Here is an 18,934-nt window from a genome sequence, read left to right as displayed (position 1 = left end):
AATCAAATGACAGAGAATTACTGCCGATAATACTAAAAACTATGAAAATTCTCATTTTATTAATTTCCTTTTCAACCGATCTTTTGGAAGTGGATCTAACAACATTATGCTGCTATAAAAGATACAACTTACGTGGAATTAGGGGATTTGATTATGTCAAAAATATTTGTGTAATGTAGAGACAACAGGTGGGGGAAAATGAAAAAAAAGCATAATGTAAAAGCTCAATGAAACTCAAATAAAACCGTAGAAAATTGAAAATAAACTGAAAGCATGCATTCAATGTAAAAAAAATTAAATTTTGTCACGTAGTTGATCAATCAATTGTATATATTACGATATAGCAAACGAGTAACTTCCTTAGGTTCTGTGGATAATATTCGTGTCACCTTAAGTTTGCAATGATTACACGATGAATTCGAGCTACGAAAAAGATTTAGATCAATCTCTTAAATATGTAATAACGTGGTCATGATAAAATTTTATATCGAAGAATTTGTAACTCAGGTATTTTTCAATTGGGCAATACCATAGCGAAATTCAGATGTTTCAGTAATCTCCGTGGTTAAAACTGGGTTACACGCATTAAGGGCTTACATGTAAAGAAACATTATTGGATTAATGACGTTGTGGTGCATGATATCATTTTTTTGAATCGTTTCCTCCATTAATAGGCTTCACTGGAGGGAAAATAAAAATTTACCATTAAATCAAAATTAAAATGGGTTAAAAAAAAAGATATTAAAAGCATTAAAAATCATTGTAATGGAAAATTATACATGTTACACACAGCTGGTATGTAATATATATGTATGTATAACACAATCAATCATTGTTTGAAGATACCTTTAATTCTACTGTCACCGAGCTCGTCGGGGCTGGGTGGCGGGGTCGACATTGTCGTCCTCATAGACGACTTTGTTACTATTGTCGTGACGGTTTCCCGTTCATGAGGCTCAAGGTGCCCTACACCCCTCATCCTATTACTATCACCTAACTCTCGTTCCACTGACCTTTCAGTTTTTACTACTCTAATTTCTCTATCAAATTCTTTAGCTGTATCGATTTTTTGTGGAATGCCTGAGACTGATTTTGTTATTGCCTTTGTTTCCTGAGTACTACTTTCAATTGGGCCGAACGATTCTAGAGTTACCTGGGCTTCGTCTACTTTATCACTTTTCTTATCTGCTTTTCGTTGCGGGGAAGATACGTCGTAACTACCAGACTCACGGGCAAACTCAGGTTTGGTGTCCTCCCAGAATTTTTCTGTGGCTTTTTTTGTGCCCTTCAGCATACTCGAAATTACACCTTTTGATTTTGCCTTTGAACTTTTTTCTTCCGGTAAAGATTCACTTTCGATAGAAGGACTGACCATTCTATCATCGGTTCGCAGCGCAGTTTCTCGAGAATCTTCTAGGAAAGCTAGTGTTGCTGAGTGAATGTCTTGAACTGGTAGAGTTGATTTTTCAGATGGTTGACTTGACAATAAGGAGTCTGCAACAGTTGGAATAGTGCCCTCGTACGGTGAAGACACTTCAGAAGCTATTTTTCTCTCTCTTTTTATAGAATCTGGTGATGCTTCATCTTTCTCTGTTTCCAACAGTTTTCCAGTAGCTTTCACTTCTTCTTGGATTAGTTTTCCTTCTTCTGTGGCAGATTGTTTGCTCTCATCCCAAAACTCACGAACGTCGCCAGAAACATCTTCTACCGCGTGTTTGGCACCCTTCATTATTCCCGAGAAGAAATTTGAAGTTTTTTCGTTTGCTTTCTTCATATCCCTCTCGGCTTGATTTTTTGCTTCTTCAATGGATTCTTTTACAGCCTTGCTCCTGTCAATAACTTTCTCTTGTAGTGGTTTTAAATCATCTTTGACTTCTTTTGCAGTCATTTCTATTCCCGATGTTGTCGATTTCGACACTGCCTGCATTTTATCTTCAATGACCTGAGTTACAGTGGAGTGTTTATCGCAGTCATCTTTTTCATGTTTGTCACGTCTTAAAATGCCGAAGATTGGACCACTGCTCTTTTGTTTCTCCGTTTTGACCTTTCCTTCTTTTTCTTGTTTCAGTGAAACAGTTTCTAGTTCTTTAAAATCAAGACACCCATCTGCATTAATTTGAACACGTTGATCAGAACTAGCGAGTTCATGTTTGAGATTTTTTGTGGCATCTAAACTTTTGCGTTTTATAAGTTCTTCATCTTCTTCAGCCTCTTCTTTAGCTTCATCCCAAAATTCTTTTACATCATCGGTCACTTCTTCTAACGCATGCTTAGCACCTTTCATAATACCAGCGAAAAATCCTGGTTGCTTTGACTTATCCTGTTTCAATGACGAGTTAGGCTCTACCGTCGAAATTGAATGATCAGCACTACTTCTGTCAGATTCCTTGACGTTCTCTATAATTTCGTCAGTGGTATGCTTCCCAAAATCATCTTTGGTTTGTTGAATTCCTTCCGCCGCTTTTTCATCTATTCCTGTTTTTGCTCCGTGGACATCAATCACAATTTTATCTGGAATATCTTTCACCGATTTTGCTACGTCTTTCAATACGTTCTGAGCGAGTTTTTCTTCCTCGGCAGCTTTGTTCTGTGGCTCTTCAGCAAACATTTTTGTTTTCCCTTCGCTTACGTCTGTGATTGCGTCAGATGTTTCTCGCACTATTTCATCCTTTGCAGCATTGAGTTTAGTCCTAGTTTCTTCACCAAAATTGGAGACCTCGGTCGAAACTTCATAAGTTTTTTCAGCCCCCTTTTCTAATTCTCGACCTGTCTCATCAAGGATCTTCGATACGCCATCGATAGCTTCTTCTGAAGAGTGCTTTCCACCTTTAAATATACCTGAAAAGAAGCCTTTGGTTTTTTCCTTCGACTTTTCAATTTTCTTCTTTGCTTGGTCTTTAGCAGCATCAGCTGGGTCTGTAATTCCTTCTATTTGTTCTTTGGCAATACGAGCCCCATCTCTCATTTCTTGATGCGTCGTATCTTTGGCGTGGCTTAAGTCGGCACCGAGTTTTTCACTTGCTTTTTGTGATACATGCACTACATCATGTACAGCATCTCGAGATGTATCACCAGCAGTCTTTATTGCACCAGTTGCATCCTCCTCGAGCTTTTCCATCTTTTCATGTACATGTTCTTTCAATTTTTCTGATTTGTCAGTAATTTTTACTATACCTTCTGATACTTGCGTAGTGGATTTATCTATGGATTCTTTTGTGTCCTTTATTACCTCAGCCGAGATTTTTTCAACTTTTTCTCGTTCTTTTTCAGCATCCTTTTCAGTATCATGGATGAATTCAGTTACATCGTCAACTACTTCATCAGCAGCATGCTTCGCACCTTTGAATATACCAGAGAAAAAGCCCTTTGTTTTATCTTTAGCCTTCGCAACCTCTTTTTTAGCTCTACTCTTAGTATCTTCAGAGGTTTCAACAACAGCGTGAGTGCTATCCTTCACTCCCTGTTTCAACTGCATCATATCATGCTCAACTTTTTCGGTTGCCATTTCTTTCGCATTGACTGCATCATCGACAACTTTTTTAATTGTTCCTTTGGTGGCTTCTGATACCTGTTCTGCAGAACTTGAAAGTACTTCACCAGCGGTTCTAGCGACATCAAGTACATCATTTTTCGTTGCCGCAACAGTATCATCTACATGATCTTTAGCTTTAACTGCGATATCAACCATAGCTGTTGTATTCGCCGAAATTTTGTCTTTTATCTGCCGTTTCTTCTCATCCGCCCCTTCATCAGCTTCATGAATCAAATCCTTGCTGTCTTTAGAGATTTTCTCAGCCACACATTGAGCTCCTGCAGAAACTGCGGAGATAATTTCATGGCTTTTTTCTTTTGTTTTTACCATTTCTTTCTCAATCGCATCTTTACCCGCCTCAGCAGAATCAACAACGACATGAGCTGCGTTTTTAGTTTTCTCTTCGAAACTTTCTGAGGCGTTTTTCATGGTTTCAGCGACAGTATCTTTTGCTACTGTAGCACCCTCAGAAATTTTTTTAGTTGTGTCCTTCATTTTTTTCGATGCTAATTCTGCAGTATTCGAAACTTTATCACTTGTGACTTTACCCGTGTCAGCAACGATATCTTTGCTAGCAGTAACGGTGTCGGCTAGTTTGTCTTTCGCATCTTTCGCGGTATCGTGAATGCTTTCACTGGTAGCCGAAATTTTTTTCGATAATTTTTCCTCCTCATGTTTAGCTTCTTCTTCGGTATCATGGATGAATTCTTTTACATCATCAACAATTTCATCCGCAGCATGTTTAGCTCCTTTGAAAATTCCAGAGAAAAAGCCTTTGGATTTATCTTTTCCTTTCTTGATTTCTTTTTCAGCTTTATTTTTAGTATCTTCAATGTCATCAGCCACTTCTTTAATTGTATCTTTGACTGCCTTTGATGCTTGTTCGGTAGTGGTTGAGATAGCAGCACCAGTGGCATTGGCTGCATCAACAGTTCCATCCTTACCAGCAACAGCTGCATCGACCATTTTCTTCTTCACAGTTCCGGCCGCATCAGTAACGTTGGTAATTTTTTCAGAAACATGCTTCGATAATTTTTCTTCGTCATGTTTCGCGTCTTCCTTAGTGTCTCGAATAAATTCTTTTACATCGTCAACTACTTCGTCAGTAGCGTGTTTAGCGTCTTTAAAGATACCCGAGAAAAAACCCTTGCTTTTATCCTTAGTTTTTACTACGTCCTTCTGTGTATTATCCATCATATCTTTAGCAGAATCCTCAGCGGTATGAGTACCCTGTTTTACCGCATGCTTCAAATTCTCAGTATCTTCCTTTACTTTATCGGTTACAGATTTTTTTGTTTTTGCAATATCTGCCTCAATTTGGTCAATTATATCATTGGTCACTCCGGTTGCTTGTCTGGTGGTACTTGAAATTGCATCAACAGTGGCTTTTCTTGAATCGTCAATAGCTCTTTTAGTCTCACCAACAGCGTCTACGATTTTATCCTTCATATTTTCAGCAGTATCAGTGATGTTAAGCTTTGCATCAGAAATTTGCTTAGATAGTTCGTCTTTGCTTTGCTTTGCTTTATCTTCAGTCTCGTGAATGAATTCTTTTCCTGCAGCAGCAATGTTATCTCGTTCACCTGTGACTTTCTTTGCAGTATCGATTAAACCAGTTTTTATATCGGAAGCTTGTTTCGACAATTTTTCCTTATCTTGTTCGATCACCTTTTGAGTATGCTCAACAGACTCTTTTGTGCCTTCAATAGCTTCATGAGCGCTATGCTTCGCTCCTTTAAAAATTCCAGAGAAAAATCCCTTAGTTTTCTCTTTAGTTTTAAGTGTTTCTTTCTCGATCTTATCGTTACTTTCTTCAATAGTTTCAACAATCGTGTCTTTCAAATCTTTTGTATCTTTTTTAATAGCTTCACCGACAGATACTTTTGCATCTTCTACACCTTCTTCAACTTTTTCTATTGCGTCTTTGGTCGTTTTCGATGAATGATCCACAGAGCTTGAAAGAACATCACTAACAGTATCGGCCACTACGACTGCAATATCTTTGCTCGATACGGCCGTGTCCATAATTTTATCTTGAGTTTTGTCTACAGCATCACTCACCGTTTTTGTTGTATCTGCCATTTGTTTCGATAGTTTTTCTCTATCTTCTTCAATTTCTTTCTTTGTGTGGTCAAGGAAATGTTTCGTATCTTCACCAGCTTCATCAGCAGCTTGCTTCGCACCTTTAAAAATTTCGGAGAAAAATCCCTTGCTTTTTTCCTTTGTTTTTAATGCTTCTATCTCAAGTTTGTCTCTACTTTCGTCGGCGATGTCAGCAGTCATAGCAACAGCATCTTTCAATTCACTTGTCACGTCTTTACCATCCTTGTGCACTTTCTTCAATACAGACCCGCTCGTTTCTGTAACGTCGTTAGAAATTTTTTTAGCGGTATCTTCAACGGTTTTAAACGTTTGATCGCAAGTACTCGAAAGTGCGTCGGCAGTAGATTTGACAATATCAACAGCAGCATCTTTAGACGTAAGAGAAGAATCCATTATGTCACGCTTAACTTTCACTGCAGCATGAGTAATGTTCTCTTTCGTTTGTAAAGCCTCTTCGGGGAGTTTTTCTTTGTCTTCTTTCAGCTTATTCTCAGCTTTTTCAACATTTTTTTTAGCGTTTTCAGCCACTTCTTTAGATGCATTTTTCGTGCTTTTGAAAATTCCCGATAAGAAGCCTTTAGTTTTATCTTTACCTTTCGTTAGCTCTTTCTCTATTTTCTCTTCACCTTCTTGAAAAGAGTCAGTACCTGCACGAACAAGGTCTTTCATTTCATCTTTCACGCTTTCTGCATTTTCGGCTATCTTATGAGTCACAGCATCTTTTGTCTCTACCATGTAGTCGGAAACTCTCTCGATGCTGTCTTTCGTTATTTCAGATGTGTCTTCTGCACTACTAAGGAGTGCATTACCAACTCGTTTAGCTCCAGAAATGGTAACCTCTTTTCCAGTTATAGCGGCGTCCACAAATTTATCCTTTGTATCTTCTGCGAAGTTGGCAACTGAATCACTTGCCGCTTTGGTTCCATCAACGACTGATTTCCTGGCAGCAATGACAGTATCGACGACGTCATCTTTCGTTTTTTCTGCAGTAGTTGAAACTGTTGTACCTACGGCTTTAACTCTATCAACAACCGAATCTTTCCCGGCAATAGCCGTATCTATAACTTTATCTTTTGCTTTTTGTGTAGCACTTGAAACGGTTTCACCTACGACTTTAGTTCCATCGACAAGCGAATCTTTGCCGGCAACGATAGTATCTACGATTTTGTCTTTTGCGTTGTCTGCTGTACTTGAAGTTGCTTCAGCTATGACTTTAGCCCCATCAACAACAAATTCTTTTCCGGCCATAGCAGTATCTACGACCCCATCTCTTACTTTTTCTGCAGTACTTGAAACTGTTATACCTACGGCTTTCGCGCCATCAATCACAGAATCTTTGCCATCAATGGCAGTATCTACAACTAGATTTTTCGCTTTATCCGCAGTATTTGACACTGTATCACCCACTACTTTAGCGCTATCAACGAGACCATCTTCACCAGCTCTAGCTGTGACGATCATCTTGTCCTTCACTTTTCCTGCTGCATCTTTAATATTATCTGCAGAATCCGACATATGTTTTGAGAGTTGTTCTTCATCTGTTTTCGCATCTTGTTTAGTCTCATTGATGAATTCTTTCATATCGTCGACTACGTCATCCGCAGCGTGCTTCGCTCCTTTGAAGATGCCAGAAAAGAAACCTTTGGACTTCGTTTTAGCTTTTGCCGCCTCCTTTCCAGCTTTCTGTTTGCTTTCTTCAGCATTATCTGTAACAGTATGAACTGAATCTCTTACACCACCTTCTAATGTTTCTAAATCTTTTTTGACTTTTTCTGTTATGGCGATTTCCGCTTTTATGACGTCATCAGAAATTTTTTGCTTTGTATCTTCAGATATTTGGGATAATTCCTCTGTGGTCCTTGATATTACATCACCGGCGGTTTCAATGGAATTAGCAACTGATTTTTCATCAAGAACAGCAGCATCACTGACTTTCTCTTCAGTTTTTCTTGCAGTATCGGTAGTCTGTACTTTCATCTCTGAAACTTGCTTTGATAACTTCTGTGTGTCATGTTGTACATCCTTTCCAGCATCATGGATGAAATTTTTTGTATCTTTAATAACTTCATCGGCTGCGTGTTTAGTCCCTTTGAAGATACCAGAAAAAAAACCTTTCGTTTTTTCTTTAGCTTTCGCTGCTTCTTTTTCCACCTTATCCTTACTTTCTTCTGTGCTATCTACCATAGCACGGGTAGAGGATAGTGCGTCTTCTTTCAAGTCTTTGGTTTCCCTCTTTACTTTTTCAGTAGATTTAGGCTTAGAGTCTGCTACACTATCGAAAAGTTTTTCAACGGTGTCTTTAGACATTTCGGATGTTTTTTCTATAGTACCTGTTAAAACATCGCCCGCTGGTTTTGCCGTATCAGAGAGTGCTTTCTTACTCCTGATTGTCAGATCATCGACCTTGTCTTCACCCCTTTTTGTGGCATCAACAACAGCAGTTGTCGATTCTGCCATTTTTAATGATAATTTTACATCTTCCTCTTTTATTTGTTTTTCTGTTTCATCGATTAAATCTTTTGTATCTTGCACAACTTCTTCGACGGCATGCTTGCTTCCTTTGAAAATTCCCGTAAAGAAACCCTTAGTTTTATCTTTAGTTTTCCCCACCTCTATTTCAATTTTTTCTTTATTTTCCTCGGCAGCATTAACAACGCTTTTAACTTCACCTTTGATTTTCTCAGTGTCTTTGCTAATTGTTGAACTGATGGAATCTTTTGCTTCGGTTGTACCATCAATGATTTTGTGGACTGTATCTTTAGTGGCTTTTCCTGCTTGGTGCGTGACTCTCGAAACTGCCTTCTCTGTGGTTTGTGCAACAGCTTCAGTAGCATCAGAGCCTGCAATTACAGTGTCCACTACTTTTTTCTCAGCTTTGTCTGCTACATCACTCATGGCTTTGGTCGTGTCCGCAACGCGTTCCGATATTTCATGTTTATCTTTTTCAAACTCCACTTTCCCTTTATGAACAAGATCTTTTGCATCTTCCACGATTTCATCTGATGTATGTTTGGCTCCCTTAAAGATACCCGAGAAGAAGCCTTTTCCTTTTTCTTTTGCTTTTACTTCTTCTTTCTCAATTTTCATCTTGCTTTCATCTGAAGTTTCGGTTACGCTTTGAAATACTTCCTTAACGTCTTTTGTAAGCCCTTCTACGTTCGTTTCCATTTTTTCACCGACAGTATGCTTGGTATCTAATATGTCATCAATAACTTCTTTAGTCGTGTCTCCAGTTGTTTTCGATATCAGCTTTGTAGTAGTGGAAATTGCATCATCAACGGCTATACCTTGATTTACAAGAGCGTCTTTAGTAGCATCAAAATCCTTTACCAGTTCCCGTTTTACATCCGTTATATTATCAGTGGCTTTTTCTGCATCGTGCTGAAGCTGTTCTTTTTCTTTTTCAACTTCTGCCTTAGTTTTTTCGAGGAACTCTTGAGTGCTATTTGTCGTATCATCAACTGCGTGTTTGGAGCCTTTGAATATATTAGTAAAGAATCCTTTACCTTTATCTTTAGTTTTTTTAGCTTCTTTTTCCATTTTTTCTTTACCATCTTTTAGCGAATCTGAAATTTCCTCAGTTGTAGTAGCAATTTTTTCATTTGCTAATTTCAAATTTTCATTGAATTTTTTCAATGTGGTATCTTTACTCTCGGTTACTTTCTCTGCAGTCTGTTTTACTGCATCTTCAATCACGTGAGATGTTGTTCCAGCAGTTTCAGGAGTTGTCCCAATAATATGGGTTTTTGATATATTATCATCGATTTTCTCGGAAGTTTCTTTCAAAGCGTCGTCAATTATTTCCTTTCCTTGTTCAAGTTCTTTTTGTGCTTGACGCTCGGTAGTATGAAGATCATCTTCAATCATTGCAGCCGCACCTGAGATTTTATCAGTGATGTGTCTTTTAGCCTCTTCAATTCCCTTATCGAAGGAGTTTCTTGTTTTTTCAATATGAGTTTTAACTATGTTGACATCGTGGTCTTCTTTTTCCTTTATATCCGTCGCTGTACTTGTCACTGCTCCTTTTTCACCCTCTTTCCTTATTTCATCGACTGCATCTTGAGTTTCATCCGTTGATTCATCGGTACTATGTTTGCTACCTTTGAATATTCCAAATAAAAAGCCTTTTCCTTTGTCTTTCACTTTTTTGCCATCTTTTACAGCATTATCGAATGAATCGATAACTGTGGTTGTTATATCATTACTGCTATCATGACTTGGTTTGATTTCTTTTTCAATTTCGCTTTTGACACCATCAGAAATACTGCTCGCTTCTTTCTTAGTTTTATGTATAACATCGACCATGTCCTTAATTTCATCAGTAACTTCACGAGATGCATCATCCTTGACTGCTTTGATATCCTGCACCATTTTGCCAGTAGTATCTACAGTAGATGTAGCAATGTGTTCAGATTCTCGTCGAAGCTGTTTCTCTTGTTCTTCAGCATCCTTCCTTGTCTCCTCCAAGAATTGATTAACATGTTCAGCAATGTTATCTGGACTACTTTCAACATCGCTAATGATGCCGGTTAAGAAGTTCTTTTCCTTTCCTTTCTTTATTTCTTTGTCCTTTTTCGGTGCTGGATCCTTTACAACTACTGCACCTTTAGAACTAACATCGACTTTACTTTTGGTTAACTTTGTTTCGCCTTTTACTTGTTTGGGAATTCCTTTTTTAGTATGATCGATGTCTCCCACAATTTTTGACGGTGACTGTCTCAGCGGTTTGATTTTTTCATGACCATTTGTTTTATCAGATTTTGGAGTTTCTGTAACGCCTCCTTTAGTAGGCTTTCCTTTTTCTGCAGAAGATTGATCTGCTGACTTTGTTTTATCACCAACCGTGTCTTTTGTAGTTTTAGGTATCTCCGAGACGTTTTTTACGACCTTTGCTTTTTCGGAAGCGGAGTCTTTAACTAGCTTAGTCTTAGCGGCAACAGATTTATCAGCATCGCTGACTTTTCTTTTCACAGTTTTAGATTCTTCTTTAACAGTTTGTACTGTGGTTTTTTTCGCTTGATCAATAGCTTTTCCATTTTTCGGTGGAGATGTTTTAGTAGTTTTGATTGTTGTAGTTGTGGTTTGCATAACTTTCCCTTTGTGTCCTTTTATAGATCCTGTACCCTCTTTAGCGGGCAACTTCTCCTTTTTGTTCATCTCGTCAGCTGACGAATCGGAATCTTTGACAGGTGAAGCTTTTCTTACATCTGTTTCCGCTTCTTTCTGTGCTCGTTCTTCTTTCTGAGCTTCATCCTTAGTCTCGTCCCAGAATTCTTTAACATCTTCAGACACCTCACCCACGGCGTGTTTAGCACTTTTAATAATCCCGGAAAGAAGACCTGGACCTTTTTCTTTGGGCTTTTCAAGTTCCTTTCCAGTTTTACGTTTTGCAGCCGTTGGGGAATCCACGGATTTCTTCGTATCGACACTTCTACCTTTCTTTATGTCAATCTCTTTTTTCAAGGGTTTCACAGTGGAAGTCTTTATTTTTTCTGCATCTTTACTAACTTTACCTTTCAAGCCCCTTGGTCCTTTTACAGTCTGATGCGTTATGTTCTCCGTTTTATCGGTCACATCTGCGATTTCGTTTTTTACATCTTGCCCGTTGTCAATGGTTTTATCTAAATTTTCTTCAACTTTCTGATCGTTTACCAGTTTTGTACTTTCTTCAATCGCAGTTATTTCATCTCCGACTCCTGCAGCAACTTTTGTCGTTTCTTCAAGTGCATGAACAGCTCGTTCCTTCTCTACTTCGGTCTCTTCTTTTGTTTCATCCCAGAATTCTTTAACATCTTCAGTGACTTCTTCAACAGCGTGTTTCGCACTCTTGAAAATTCCAGACAAGAAACCACTTTTTTCGTTGAGTTTTTCTGGATCTTCTTCTTTTACAGGAACTTCTTCCGGTGATTGGATGGCTGGGGCAGATGGGTACGGATTTTCCTCCATAATATCTGCAATCTTTCGAGTGTCATCCAAGAGTTTTGAAGTAGCTATTCTCAAATCTTCATCACCACTATCGAATGAAGCGTCAGTTGAGGAGCTCTTTTCCCTTGATTTACTCCTCTTCCGAATGTGAGTCTTGGGACTTTTGAATATTCCGAACAACCCACCTTTCCCTCTTCCATCGTCATCCTTCGATTTCATATCCAGTCCTTGGTCATGAATCGGTTTGGTTTCCAAAACCTCCTTCGCGGGAGATGGAGATTTTCCACTGACTACGACATCCTTTACGGATTTTTGAGGCTCAACGTAACTACCAGTTACCTCAGCAATTTTTCGTGTATCTTCTAAGAATTTCGATGTCGTGTTTCTCAATTCTTCATCGCCACTGTCAAAAGATGGCTCTGTTGAAGTACTTCGATCCTGAGATCGATCCTTTTTTCTTGATCTCAGTTTCGGACTTTTGAATTTTTCGAAGAAACTAGTCCCCTTTGATTTGCCTTCATCGGCTGAATCAGAGAACTCACCCGATCTCCTTTGTTCCGTTTTAATTTTCTTATCAACGTAAGGAAGCTTTTGCTCTGAACTCGATGTTGTAATAACCGTTGTGGTTTCGATTTTCGGTACAGCTATCTTGTATGAACTACCACTTAATTTATCCTTTGGTAAATCTGATTCCTCCGGAACTGTCATGATGAATTTTTCGATTTTTACATCACTTTGGTCTTTAACCTCAGGTTCTTTCTCCATCTCTAATAGAACTTTATCAGCTGCCTTCCTAGTGTCATCTAAAAATACAGCTGTAGTCAATCTAAGTTCTTCGTCTCCACTATCGAAGGACACATCTTTAGACGTATCCTTATCTTTCGATCGACTACGTCGACTCTTAGCCTTGGGACTTTTAAAGATACCGAAGAATCCACCAGATTTGTCCTTGACTTCATTGTTTGCTTCTTTTATATCCATTTCCAATACTCCCGCAGTATGTTTAGTATCTTTTACTATTTCATCCTCGCCGGACTTGATTTTATCGTCGAGTGATTTCAAGTCAGTACTTAAACGTTTCAAACGATCATCGGTCTGTTTTTTATCATCAGAAATAGTTTTCTTAAAATCCTTTATATCATCCAGAACAGATTTTTTAGTCGTTGTGACAGCACTGTCGACTTCATCTATAGTTTTTTTCACAGATATATCTGCCTGGTGTTTTCCATCGCGCAAATTACTTTTCAGTTCAGCAGCAGACTTTTCCATTTCTTGCTCATGTTTTTCTATGATGTTCTTACCTTCCTTCTTGGTTTTCAAAACAGGAGAATCCACTTCACTGTCGTGCTTCTTTGAACCTTTGAACAAACCTGAGAAGAAACCATGTTTCTCTTTATGCTCATCAACGCCAACTGGTCCTTCTTTCGTTTCCTCCTTCTTCTCTGGAGTTTTTTCAGCTTCAGGAGTGATGGCGACACCATCAATAGGTTTGATTTCCTGTTCGTCCGCAAGCTCTTCCATTTCCGGTACAAATGCCTCAGCACTTCGTCTAGAATCGTAAAGGAAATCAGCTGTGGCCCAAATAGGATCTCTATTTGGTTCATTTTCAGGAAGTTTTTGAGGACAAATACAAATATAAGTAGTTGGATCGAAAGCGGGATACTCAAATTGTGGAGAATCTCGCATCAAGTCAGCCACTTTTCTTGTGTCTTCGAGGAAGTCTTTAGTGGCTTTAATATCTTCATCACCACTGTCAAACGACACTTCCTTTGAATCCCTCTTCTTTCCTTTCTTGGCTTTTGGTCCCTTGAATATGCCGGAGAAAATGCCGCCTTTCTCTTTCTTCTTTCCTTCTTCAACCTTTGGATCATCTAAATGCACATTATACACGCCTTCGTAAGCCCCAGCTTCTGTTTCCTTGATTGGTTTTCCAGATTTCAAATCTTTCACGTTATCGTTCAGTTTGTTCTTCATGGACTTTTCAGCGATGTCTTTGCTTCCCTTCGATAATTTATCCTTTTCACTTGCACTGCCGTCTCTTGTCGACATCAGCACAGGATCAGGCTGGATCCTGATGATGTCTTGGGCCGGTTCCATGATGCGATCGGCTTCAACGTTTGGGTCAAACGCAGCCATCGGCGCGCTTGGTTCATCCGATCGTCTCGGAATTTCTACATCCTTATGATCAGAATCAAGCGTTATGATGGTTTTAGTGATGGTAACTTTTTTATTTGAATTGTCCTGTAATACAGTCACCGGCTGTTTAGTCTCGAATAAATGCACTTGCCCAGGTGTAATTGTCTCTTTAACAGTTTTAGTTTGTGATATAACTGTTCCGCTCTTGGGATCACCTTTTGTCGTGGTAGTAACTGTGGTAATAGTAGTACCATGTGGTGTCTCAATTTTCTTTTTTTTAATAAATAATGGTTCAATCGACTCTTCCCCGCGACCTACACTCTCTGTAACTATGATTCCCTCAATCTGTCCTACAGCACCTTCTGCCTCTTTACTTGAATCATCATAAACCCCTGACCACCCCTCCTTTGCTAATTTCTCCTTCTCTTTCTCAGCGTCTTGTAAAACACCTGTTAATTAAGTATTACAGAATTTTAAGTTACATCTAAGATAATATTTATAGTACATAATACACATTTTCAGTTGATTTGTTTTTATTTGTAGGCGTTTGTTCAATTTGCTTTTTAATCAGCTCTGTATTTTAATGTTTACCGTTGATTCGATTAGTCAAAGCCGCAGTTGCTACATACGATTCTATATATAATAATTATTGTTTAATGCTTCCAGATTGCACAATTATACGATAAGAGCGAGGGTTAACTTTCCGTGTCATTTCATGTGCGTACAGTGTTTGTGCTGTGGAGCAGCTATCCATTTTTTCTCGAAAAATCATCATTATCGCCTAATGAAAATTCGAGTGTTGCCCTTTCTATTATTTATTATTATTATCATACTTATAAAGATTGACTCCTGATTGCCATATGCATTGTATTCAAAAAAATATTCGCTCGGTTAATGAATTCGTTCATAAGCTGCGTTTTCAGAATTCCATATTATTTCATATTATATCTCGATTAGGAAATAAATAATTAACACTCGCTGACCAGATATAATTCAGCTTTGTTATTAATTAACATGGTGTCTTGAAAGAAACCCTGTATCACAAGAAGTAATGTGATTGATTAGCAAAAACTTTCCAATCAAATACCAAACGACAGCTGCTCCGTGTGCCCACACAGTAAATATCATGCAACGCTAAAGAATATTTAGTATTTATTAAAATTCTTGCGCTTTGCCGTAAACGTGATATTATATGCTGTTGAAAAATATAAAATTTTAATTGTTCAGTAGAATAGAAGATATAGATTACAGTAATAATAAAAGAAAATCATAACACTGGTTTTAAACAATAACCACGCAGAGGGTTGGGCTATTGCCAAGCAATTAACTGCTTAATCTCCAGTGATCAATAGTTCACAAAAGAAAGCGAAATCATATGGCACGCATTACTTCCCATTTTAGGAGGACAGATTGCATGATTTCGTTTCGATTAATAGTAATTAATAGAAAATTATAAGATATATAATGATGTTTTATTTTTGTCAAGGCTAAGGAAGCCATCATTTATATTATAATAACTAAAAAAAAGTGTCACAAACGAAAAAGTGTCAGAAAACGTGAGAGCCCGTGTAATGTCTTGCAGCATAGTATTTTTGCACGTGAATACACAGAATGATAATTTCTTTTTTTGCATTTGTACAGATGCCAATGGAGTTAGTGAGAGATTGTCGATGTAAAAAGGGAATAAAAAGTGTAGTAAACTAATGATAAATTAAACGGTAGCAAACACGATTTAATCGAGGTAAATCGCTGGTGAAATTAACTGATGAGATGATGACAAAAATAGGCAATTGCTGTCGTACTTCAGGTGATGAGACAATTGATAGAAATTTGCTGTTTGAATGGAATTCTCCATGAGCTTTCATGCTAAGAGTGATTTTATCAAGTACTGATTTTATTTAAAAGTTAATCCTCATCAAATAAATCCAATATCACGTTCTATCGAATTTAAATATATGAGCGTCAACTCGAATAATATTTCAATAAAATAAAATCCCCATTTATACGAGACATATAGATACAGATCGTGAAAATAGGCAACTAAAAAGGCGTAGACATCTAACGAAGTAATAAAGAGAGAACCAATAGCCCAGAGTCAAGGCACACACGCGTTCTTAGCTGAAAAAAAGTTATACATCTTCTTTTGCTCAGGCAGACAATAAACGGCCGTCAACCCACTCAATCAATTAATTATCCTTCTCACCCACCACCATAATTCCAGATAAATCACTAGTTCATATGAAAAATATTCCCAATTTTCATTGATTAAGTTAAAGAGTATAATTATCTAGTTACTCACCAGTAACCAGTCTGTTCGCATCCTCAATTATCTTTTGTCGATTTCTATTGTCATCGTCTGCTTCGTCTCGTATTCTTTTAGTCATTGTGTCGGTCTTATGACACTTATGCTCCAGAAAATCAGCCATTTCGTCGACAAGTTCTTTTTCGTCGCTAGCGTATTTGTCTTTAATTGGGGTGGAGGTACCGTTGAAGACCGTAGTGCCATTGATTGTAATGTGCTGCGGTTTTGCTATAGAACATGTGCAGAAAAATTCAAGTGTCTGCACCCTTTGTGAAAAGACGACATTTATATTGAAGAGAAGAAGAAAATGGACCACTTGATAAATATGATTATCGCAGGCGAACTAGCCTTAATTATTATGTATGAAATATCTTTCTGTTAAGATATTCTGGTAATTAAATAGTTAATATTCTGAAATTAATCCTTTCAGTGACTGAGAGCTCGACTCGGTTTTTACTCAAAAGGATGTGCATTCATATCGCATTGCTTAATTTTTGAGCAGAAATGATTTAACTTTCGCTGGATAAAATTTTCTTCTGGAAAAGAATTTTTTTGAGACCAAAAAATGTTATCCAGCTGAACATGCCCCTTTTCAACCGAGCAAATTCTTTTTCTTAGTGTAATCTACCTAATTGAATGAATGTCCACATTCTTCTTTTCCTTATGCATTAAAACATCATAAATAAATCGCTATTAACTCGTCAAAAAAACGAAATTACATAATAAAAGTGTAAAAGCGAAGGTGATAACTGAACAAGAAGTCTGTTGATGTCGAAGAATGTCGGTTAAGGTATCTGGAATGCCACCAAGGTCAATGAATGGTTCAACACCAATTATTCGACGTGTTATATTGGAATATTTTGATGTGTTGTTCCACCCTTGTCGTGTCATAATGATGTAACTCAGGAAGAATTTTAAAGAATAATCGTACGACGAGGAATGTACATTAAAAAAAGCTGAAGTTACAAAACTGTGTATTGCTGCGCAATAGCAGTAAGGCGTATTTCGCTGAGTTGAGTGAATGAAGCTGCGTGAATAGTATTGTGATTCAGTGCCTTTTTTATACCGTCTTTGCATTTGAATAAATTTTTGTCATTTCCACAGCATGAGTCAAAATTGAGTAATATTCTTGCTGCGAAATGACCAACGATTAACAGAATTAACAGATTACTAACTTGAATCAGAATATGATCTCACGTATGACGTGGTGTCTGACGAAACGTTTAGATGTGTAACGAATTATTATTAAAATATTATTTCTCGGATGTTCTGAGTTATTGTCAGCATCAATGTTTTTTATGAAAGAACGTGAGTTGATAGAACGAAAGAACATACGATAAAGAATTTTAAAGAATTATGTATTCATGATGATAGTACTTACTTTGTTTGTGCGGCACGTTACCGACAGCTCTGAGATCCTCGATAGACTCAGAGTCCTGCAAATGACAGAAAGAAGATTAGAGAAAACGCCAACCCGTAGCGCCTGTCCAACAATTATTGAAATTCTCAACGAATGAGGCAATTTCCCATTGACTTGAACAATTGTGGGAAGTAGCTAATGGGAGGGAAGATATTCTTGGCATTTGGTAAACTTGAATTTTATTCGTTGGAATTCGTTGGAATTCGTTGGAATTCGTTGATCATTGTGTCACAGTCATCAGTCAATTGGGTCATTTCATAATGAAGATAAACCGTAAATCCATCTCTTCAATTTTGATAAATAAAAATGAAGACGTAAGAAGCGAGCAATTATTACTTACTCTCATTCGATCTGGCTCCTCGTAATCAAGATCTGTTTTACGATCGGCGAGTGTACCATCTCGTCTTAATGAGGAGTCTCTGGATGGACCGAGCTCCTCTTTAAGTGAATCAAAACCGGGCTGATCAAGTCTGACCCTTGCTACCGCCTTCTCAACGTCGTCAGTCACCAGTTCAACGTTGAATATACACTTTTTCACAATGTCCTCACGTCCAATTTTATTGAGGGCCTTCTCAAGAGTATTCCCTGCCGAGCAGAACAAGACAACGGAAACATTAATATACAGCTCATGAATAAATTTTAACACAGATTGTTGAAACTGTTCAAATCGCAAATGATCCTCTTTACGATCATACAAATGGAAGGAAGATTAGTGCCTTTATGAGCATCTTTCAGTGGATCTTCGCAGTAGACAAAATTGCCCATTGAACAGTTTTTTCTATAACACATCTTCTACGGAATTTTCATCTTCAAATAATATATTATGACAAAATGGAAAAAAAATATTTTTGATAAATGTGAAGGTCACCACACTCTTTGGAAAATATTTTTTTCACATGCACCGCACAATATTTTATGATATTGATGAAAAAAGAGTGTTCCTTGCGCTTGAAGTGTGCAAAAATGTGCCCTTGTTTCATTAATATCGTAGAGAAATTGAGCTGGCAGTAACGGAATGCAATCAATAGACTTTGCATTGCAAGAATTCAATAGAACATAATGAAGTAGCTCCAGCAAGATATTGAAAACTCGACAAATTTTGCTTATCGTATTACCACAGCCGCATTCAACAAACCTTCGTGATAGACTACACGAGCTCGCGAAGATGAATTTCTGTTGAACAATAAGTGAAGTTCACTCGTATATCCAGAGACTGATGGATTTTCATAAGCCTGATAGAGCGTTATGAACATCGTCACAACAATTTAACTAATTTCTCACAGCCCTGAGGGTTTTCTTACTGTAATTTAACGAAAAATTCTTGTGGAGAAAATCCCTTTCACTTAAAAACGACTACGCAGATACTAATGAACTCCGAGTGTTTCGTATTTGTCAGCTTGTGAACTAAATGTTATTGACGGCGCCGATGATTGTGACAATGCGATTAGCATGGAAGACGCGCAACGACAAGTGGCACGGGGAAGAGAACTGTGGAAATCACAGTGGAAGTGATGAG

At 37.8% G+C, this 18,934-nt stretch overlaps 1 protein-coding gene across 14 annotated transcripts in view; it reads right to left on the bottom strand.

Annotated features, from left to right (window-relative positions):
- The window catches only part of LOC105267930 (ankyrin-3), a 59,896-nt gene that overhangs the window by 6,980 nt on the left and 33,982 nt on the right, over positions 1 to 18,934 (bottom strand). For 9 of the 14 annotated variants that reach the window (XM_011307108.1, XM_011307114.1, XM_011307109.1 and 6 more), the window contains 4 exons: positions 17,759 to 18,003; positions 17,380 to 17,434; positions 15,996 to 16,226; positions 847 to 14,145 (listed from right to left, as the gene is read on the bottom strand). In XM_011307108.1, the coding sequence (XP_011305410.1) occupies positions 847 to 14,145; positions 15,996 to 16,226; positions 17,380 to 17,434; positions 17,759 to 18,003 (13,830 nt within the window). The remainder of the gene's footprint in view (positions 1 to 846; positions 14,146 to 15,995; positions 16,227 to 17,379; positions 17,435 to 17,758; positions 18,004 to 18,934) is intronic. The other 5 variants (XM_011307120.1, XM_011307121.1, XM_011307122.1 and 2 more) reach the window with 3 other exon arrangements.

Source organism: Fopius arisanus, unplaced genomic scaffold (assembly GCF_000806365.1).
Source record: "Fopius arisanus strain USDA-PBARC FA_bdor unplaced genomic scaffold, ASM80636v1 scaffold00051, whole genome shotgun sequence".
Classification (NCBI taxonomy): Eukaryota; Metazoa; Arthropoda; class Insecta; order Hymenoptera; family Braconidae; genus Fopius; species Fopius arisanus.
The sequence above is the reverse complement of the archived record's forward strand: the minus strand, read 5'-3'. Positions and strand labels throughout refer to the sequence as shown.